Source organism: Bos indicus x Bos taurus, chromosome 18, assembly GCF_003369695.1.
Source record: "Bos indicus x Bos taurus breed Angus x Brahman F1 hybrid chromosome 18, Bos_hybrid_MaternalHap_v2.0, whole genome shotgun sequence".
NCBI lineage: Eukaryota > Metazoa > Chordata > Mammalia > Artiodactyla > Bovidae > Bos > Bos indicus x Bos taurus.
The window spans coordinates 30,438,100-30,445,524 of record NC_040093.1 but is presented as its reverse complement, the minus strand read 5'-3'; the positions used below and the strand labels follow the sequence as shown (position 1 = coordinate 30,445,524).

General features: G+C 56.0%; 1 protein-coding gene across 3 annotated transcripts; it reads right to left on the bottom strand.

Annotated features, from left to right (window-relative positions):
- Positions 1-3,582: 3,582 nt before the first annotated feature.
- On the bottom strand, positions 3,583-7,251 carry PSMB10 (proteasome subunit beta 10). 3 transcript variants are annotated; one of them, XM_027516205.1, is made up of 8 exons: positions 7,162-7,251; positions 5,661-5,748; positions 5,472-5,569; positions 5,220-5,360; positions 4,828-4,943; positions 4,659-4,717; positions 3,880-4,031; positions 3,583-3,755 (listed from the first exon to the last, which is right to left on the bottom strand). In XM_027516205.1, the coding sequence occupies exons 1-8, from the start codon at positions 7,167-7,169 to the stop codon at positions 3,644-3,646; spliced, it is 774 nt and encodes a 257-aa protein (XP_027372006.1). In that variant the 5' UTR covers positions 7,170-7,251; the 3' UTR covers positions 3,583-3,643. The 3 variants fall into 3 exon arrangements, with proteins under 3 accessions (XP_027372006.1, XP_027372005.1, XP_027372007.1); XM_027516204.1 differs by lacking the exon at positions 7,162-7,251 and adding an exon at positions 5,985-6,168; XM_027516206.1 differs by lacking the exons at positions 3,880-4,031; positions 7,162-7,251 and adding an exon at positions 5,985-6,174.
- Between the last annotated feature and the right edge of the window lie 174 nt (positions 7,252-7,425).

Sequence of the window (7,425 nt, the reverse complement as noted above, 5' to 3'; positions counted from 1 at the left end):
AGGAAGGGTGCCTGTGGAGCCAGGAAGGGGCTGTGTAGGATGGGCGTGGGCCCAGGCCCCCAGGATGATGGGTGCCAGGGTTTAGACCAGGGCATCCTGTGAGTTCCTCACCCCCAGGGCCTACACACCTACACTGCCCACCCTTCCTTTCCCATCTGCGGCCCAGGCACTCAGCACAAGATGCTCGGTCGTACTCACCCAGGATGACAAAGTGGCAGCCAGGGCTGCAGTGAGAGTGGGGTTGGGCAGCCAGAGGGAGGGCAGAGTGACGAGAGGGGCCTCCAGAGCAAGGCAGTGGGGAGGTGGGGCAGAGGTGGGGCAGGAAGAGGGGAAGCACTCCTACAACACTGCAGTGGGCAGCCGTGACCACCCTGGACTGGCCGATGACAAACCCACCACAGAAGCAGAAGCCTTTGCTGTCTTGGGGTCCGGGGTTAGCAGTGGGGGTGGGCCCAGGCTAAACCCAGGCATGAAACACCTGAGATCCTGCCCCACCGCCAGGGTCCTGTACCTATGTGAATACCTCCCAGGGCCAGGAGCCCAGCACTACCATCTTCCCATTGACAGTCCTCTGGCTGAAGTGCAGCACTGGTTTAATGGCAAGAACGCAGCAGCCTGGCCGTTGGACTGGAAAGGACCTGCTTCCCGCATCCCAGCCCACTTCTCCTCTCCTCCTGGGTACCCCCAGGCTGTGTCTCCAAAGGGGTCCAGATCAAGAGGGCTCTTATCATTGCTCCTCTCGTGAGCACCTCTGGGCTTCTACAGCAATCTCAGCTGCCCCATCCAACCAACCCCGAAGTCCTGTCCGTTCTTCCACATCTCTCTCCATCCTACTCACACCAGCTCTACTCCACCCCCCATACCAGGCCATTCTTCCCTCTGACCCAGGTGTATGTTGTCCCCTTCCTTCCTAACCTCTCCACTCACTCCAGACCTCAGCAGTCTGGACCCCACATACAGCCAGATGGCTTTTAAACTATACATCCTTTTGCTTTGAAGCTTCCTAAACCCTCCCCTGCTCCTGGACCCGGCCTAAGCTCCCGTCCCATTTGGGAGACTGGCCCCTGCCCACCTCTTGCTTTCTCCCAGCCCTGCCACATCCTTTTTCCTTTGCCCACTCTATCTACCTGCTTGCCTTCTAGCCACCCCAGCGCCTTCTCAGCCCCTGAGCAGGAAGCCTGGGCTAATACTGTGTTGCCCTAAGGCTGTTCGGTCAGGGCTGGGTCAGGCCCACTCACCCCAGGAGGAGCTAAGGAGGATGAGGCTGAGGGTCAGTCTGAGCAGCAACATTACAGCAGACATGAGGCTGAGAACTGGGCCTGGCTTTATGGGTCTCTTTGTCCTTGCGCCAAAGTCCCAGGAGTGAAGCCAAGCAGCTCCTTCCCATGCTGTGTCAGCAGGAGGGTTCTCCTGTGTCAGAGCCCTCCACCCAGGCCTTAGCAGATAGAGCCCAGGTGTGAGGCTCTCACCTCCTCCATCCCCCAAATCTTATCCTCTGGTTGGCTCCCCACCTCACATCTCAAGTGTTGAGCACCAGGTACTAAGGACTTGTGCTTAGCCTTAATGGTGACCACTTGGTAGCTGGTATCAGGGAAGTCTCCCACGGTTATCAGGAGTGCCAGACCCAGAGAAGTCTGCTTAGCACTCAGGGGTGTCCCTGACTGGTAGAGTAGACCTGTACCAGCTCTACTGTGGAGAGCCAGGGCCAGTGGCCAGGACAGGGCAAATCCTAACACATCATCTCAGTGACTCCTTGTCAACTTGGAACAGAAGTCATGGTTTGGTCAGGGAGGTGATGACTCTCCTGCCACATGGTATGCGTGGACCCAAAGCTTCATCTGTCTGGTTCCAGAGCCCACACTGTTCATGATGATGTCTAGGAAGGGTCTTGTGCACAGGAGGGCAAGGTATGAGCTCTTGGTGACTGACAGACCCTGGATGGAGACCAGCGGTAGAAGGGTGACAGCCATCAAATCTCACAGCGTCCAGCCCTTGGGGCTCCCATGAACAAGCCCTGGTATCTACAGCCCATTCACTGAAGAGCTCCAAGCTGAGCCTGAAGTGAGGGAGAGAAGACACCCCTGTGTGCGGAGTTGCAATGGGTAAGTTGGTTTGCCTCCTTTTAAGAGTGTGAGCACTGTGGCTGATTCAAGAACACATCAGTCAAAACAACAAGATGAAAAAAAAATAAGTTAATTGTTGACTGGAGAGGAGGATAGATAGGTAATAAAGCAAATATAACAAAATACTAATTGTAAAGTCTGTGGTGGGTATATAGGTATTCAATGTGGAATTTTTTTTTTTTTTAACCCAAACCCTCTGATGGTTTTCAGGGAGTTTTTTTTTACATATATAATTTTACTTATTTATTTTTGTCTGTGCTGGAGCTTCGTTGCTATGCAGGCGTTTCTCTGGTTGTGGTGATCAAGGGCTACTCTTCGTTGCAGTACACAGGCTTCTCATTGCAGTGGCTTCTCTTGTGGCGCACAGGCTGTAGGACGCATGGACTTCAGTAGTTGCGGCACATGGGCTTGATTGTTGAGCTTTCCCAGCTCTAGAGCACAGGCTCAGTAGTTGTGGCCCATGCTCCTCAGTATGTGGGATCTTCCTGGACCAGGTAGCAAACCCCTGTCTCCCGCATTGGCAGGCGGATTCTTTACCACTGAGCCACCAGGGAAGCCCCCAGTGTGCAATTTTTTCAGTTTTTATGTTTATAAAAATAAAATCCTTCATAATAAAACATAATAAAAACACTGAGGGAAAAGGCACAATCAGGGACCTAGGGATGTCCAGCCTGGAGTAGGCTCTCCCCAGGGACTGGGCAGATTCTAGCAGTTCCAGCGCTCCAGGGGAATTCTGCCATTCTCTCCCAGGGCAGGATGCTCCCACCAGCCCCTAGCACCTGGGTGCCCAGCAAAAGTCTGCTGGATAAATGTGTCATGTCATCTCTTCCCATGTGAGCCCTGTGACCCCTGGCAGTCAGAAAACAGAGTCAGTCCCCCTAGTCATAGCCCAACAAGTGCAAACAGAAGCTCAGCGTCATACCTCAGGTACGACGTAGTACCTCAGGTGTGCCTGGTCATCAGAGGGGTTTCACAGATAAAGGCGTTGTAGGAGTGTGCTTGTGAGAACTTGCCCTTGGAATCAGGAAGCAGCTCCTCCATCGGCATTTTAGCCATAGTGGGGCAATGCGCGGTGTGTGTGGGGTGTGGTCTGACTGGGAGCTGTGGGCTTTGTCCTTGGTCACTGATGAGGCAAGTAAAGGCTCTAGGTGAGGGCAGTACATAGAGCCTTTTGGATTGTACAATGGTCTCCCGTGGACCAGAGGGCAAAAGCCAGGCATGGGAGTGGTGGGGGAGCCTCCATGGTATGGAGAGGGGTCTTTCCACCTTCAGCCTGCAATGGCTTGCCAGGGCTGGGGTTCTAGAGGGGTAGATGACTAAGGTGGTGAGTGAATGGTGTCCCTCAGGCCAGACTCTGCAGCCATGGGAAGGAATGGCCTTTGCAGGGACAACTTGGCCACAGAGCCCTGCTGGCTGCTTGTTCCCCTCCACCCAAGACAGACACAGTCATCTGCCGAGGTAGGTGTTCGTGTTTTCTGGGTTTATTCCTCCTTGTTCCAAGCTCTAAGCCTCACCCTCCTTCACTCCACATCCATGGCCTGCACAGTTTCCTCCACCAGCTCCAGGGTCAGCGGCACCACTGTCTGGGACAGGACAGGTGTGGTCCCAGGGGCAAAGCGGTACTGGCTGGACCTGGGAAGAAGCAGGGATGACCCTTCAAAAGGGGCCCATCAAGTGTCCCGTCCTCTATAGCCCTGTCTTCCGCTACTACCCCATCCATCCTCCCCTGGGATTCCTCCACCTCCGGTGCTCCTACCTCTCTATAGGCTTTGTGGGAGAGCTCAGGGCTCGCAGCATCTTGGCACCGGCCGCGGTGATCACACATGCATCCACATTACCCCCAGAGCCCAGGTCACCCAGGATCCCTGCAGTGATGGCTTCCACCAGCAGCTCCTGTGCTGCCTCCAACTGCAATGATGTGTCAGTGAGGCCTGATGGACCCTTCTAGATCACCCTTAGGCTGTAGCCTGGACACAGTTCATCTTGAAGCCAGGCCTCATTTGCTCACACCCAAACTTCCCTCTCTCGCCCTACACCCCCATCTCCACCCCAAGCTCCTCTACCCTGGTTTCAGTGTCCCCTGTACAGTGACACCATGTTCCCACTGCCCCCATCTTCACAAACTTCTGAGTCACACTTGTGGCTCTGCTTCCACTGGCCTGTTCACCCACCCCCAATTCCCCACTCACTGCCTTTTCTTCCCGGGCCTTAGCCGCTTATAAAGTGACATACAGATGCCTTCTGCTTCCATCCATCCCAAACGAAATCCAGACCCCAGACCCCGCCTGCTGTTCCTCTCTCCTCAACTTCAAGTGGCACTGAGTTTTGACTTCTGAGGCAGTACAAGCTTTGGCACTGTTAGCATAGCACCTCGCCCTCATTCCACTGGCCCCTCAGTCTCCACTCAGTCGTCACCTCCGAGAAGCCTTCCCCGACTAGGCCAGGGTTCCTCTGCGTTTCCCCAGCTCGCGGGTGCACTTCCCATCAATGCTCGCATAATGTGGTGGTCGGGGAGTGGGGACAGGTGTCACTCACCGTCATGTTCGGCTGGAACCGGTCCTCTAGCACTGCTATGGCCGCATCCTGGCCGGATCCTGCAAGCAAGAGGGGCATCTGAGATCAACTGCGGCCGCCCAGTCGTGGGATAAACATTGAGGTCAGGGTCGCATAGCAAGGTTCGTGGGCAGCGGGCAGAAGCGCTCACCCAGGGCCGTGAAGGGCAGCCGGCTGTAGGAGCCATGGGGGTGCACGCTGTAGAGCTGCGGTCCTGTGAAGTCCACGCCGCCCACGATCAGCGACGCTCCCACGTAGCCTTGGTACCTTTTCGCCGAGTGGGTACGGTTAGCGGAACGCACCGGAGCCCAAGTCCCGCCCCTCCACGAAATCGCCCCTGCCTCCGAACCCCGCCCCTTCCCGCGGTCTGGCTCCCCGTAACTGACAGCGCTCCTCGCTGTCGCCCTCTTAGCTCCTCTTAGGCCCGCCTCTTCCGGGCTCTCGGACGTCTCAGCCCCGCCCTTTCTTCGGTCCTGTGTCCTCTCAGCCCCGTCCTCCCCGCAGCTGCCCCTCCTTGGGGTCAGCTTAGACCCGCCTCAGCACCGGAAGAGCGTCTGGCGCAGCATGCGGGTGACGGTGGCCACGCGGCACTCGCGGCCCGTGGACAGCGCGTGTAGCTCCATGTTGGACGCCGCCATCCGCGTGGTCATCTCGGCGTCCGCGGCTACTCCAGCCCCACAGCAGCTGAGGGCGAAAGGAGGGGTCCGTGTGGGCGTTGCTGGGATGTGCTGGCACCCCGGATGGGAATGAGGGGGCGGTTCTTGGAGGGGGAGAGTTAGGCGGGGGGATGCTCACTAGATTTTGGGGGCGATGAAGTGGATCTTTTCACAGATCTTGTCCGCGACGACCGAATCGTTAGTGGCCCGAGTATCCGCGCCCAAGATGACCCCGTCCTGGGGGTGGGAGGGAGGAGCCGTTGGCCTAGTCCCCACGTCCCATTTCCCGCCGCCCCTCTAGGCCGCGCCATCCCAGCTCCCTGCTTACTTGGAACACAAGGCCTGCAATGGTGGTCCCGGTCTTGCGTGCGTGAGGGACCCGGAGCCCCGGGAGGGCGCGTTGCAAGGCTGCGTTTCTGGAAACGGAGAGGAGAGGCCCAGGTTTCAGTTCTTCTGGGACCCTCATCACATCCCCTACCTCTGTCCCGGTTTCCCTCACCTCCTGGAGTAAACCTGGGAACCCAAGTCGTTCAACACACGTACCCTCCCCCACTCTGGCCCTCAGGAATTTTAAAGATCCTGAGGTTCTCGCTCCCGGAAGCCCTCGCTGAAGGGCATAGGCAGCTGGGGAACCAACCATTCCCGCCCTCACCTCTCACAGTTCTCGAAGGAGAAACCCCTTTGGGGCTCTAGCACTGTCTTCTGCATCTCCACGTGGGCAGGGGGTCAGAGGAGTGGGATCAGCAGGAATAAAAGAAGGCAGAAGGCTTGTCCTCTGCACGGCTGCACTATTGTTTCCCCCTTTCGCTTTCACCTTTCCTCAAAGCATGCTGGTCCCTTTCTGCAGCTTCTCTTTCACTTTCACCTTCAGCTCTGGTCTTTTGCAGCTTAGGAAGAGGGGAGATGTCCCTTGCCTGGCACTCCAAGCTGCTCCTGGGTCCTCTGTCTGAACAGAGGGACAAATCCCTCCTCTTTGGCCATTGTCCAGCCTGAGCCCCGAGCTCTGCCTACCCTGACCCCACCTTTAACCTCAAGTCTCAGTGCCCTAAGGCTATCACATTGACCAAGTCTCTGTTCTTACTATTACCCATCTTCAACAGCATCAGTCATGGCTGCCTTTTGTCCTTCTCCCAACTCCTGCCTCTTGTTTGCTGTCTTTGCCTTCTTCCCAAAACCCAAACACTGAGGCTCAGTCCTCTCATCCAAGGCAATGCTGATCTGTCTTCCATGTTTCAGATGCTGTCCTCTCTCAGGAGGGGCATCATGGTTGTCCCTCAGGTGGCCTGTAGGCATGCCAGGCTCTGCCCATGGCCAAGCCTTATTTCACCTCCCAAAGGACCCTTTATCTAGCCACTTCTTTGGATTACTGCTTGTCTCAGCTAGCATCCTTTCCCTGCTGGGCACAGCATTGGCCTCCCTGGTTTCCCCACAATTCCTGCCCCTCACCCTCCACCCCAGACTACACTCCATGCTCTAGAGAGGGGACTCTTTTCTAGGTTGGAGATCTGGTCACACTCCCTGGTTAAACCCTGTATCAGTTGCACACAGCTCTCAGGCTCAAACGAGTCTTTACAGTCACCCTTCTCATTCATTCCATCTGATCTCTGCATTGGCAACACCTCCTCTGGGAAGCCTTTCCTGACCCACAAGACTCGCCACCTTGTTGCTCTCTATACCTTTCTCTCAGATCACTTAGCTCCATTACCTAAAAATTAAATCTTCACTAGTGAAATGATCTATTTAATGGCTGTCACTCTCCTAGATTCTAAACTCTTGTGCTTCTGTCACCCACCTAGCACTCAAAAGCCTCTCCAGAGGCGGGGTCTCACCTGCCCATTTGGGAGCTAGGAGGGACATTTCAGATCTTCTACATCCTGTACCCTTGGCTCCATGTATGCCCATTCCACTGCTATGTGTGCAGATGCCTCCAGTCCCCATGCCCAGAGCAGAGGCAGGCACAGGCAGGCTGCTTAAACAGCTCAACCAGCAGTTTGTGCAAGCTAAATCGCTCCAGTCTTGTCCGTCTTTGTGACTCTATGGACTGTAGCCCGCCAGGCTCCTTTGCCCCTGGGACTCTCCAGGCAAGAATACTG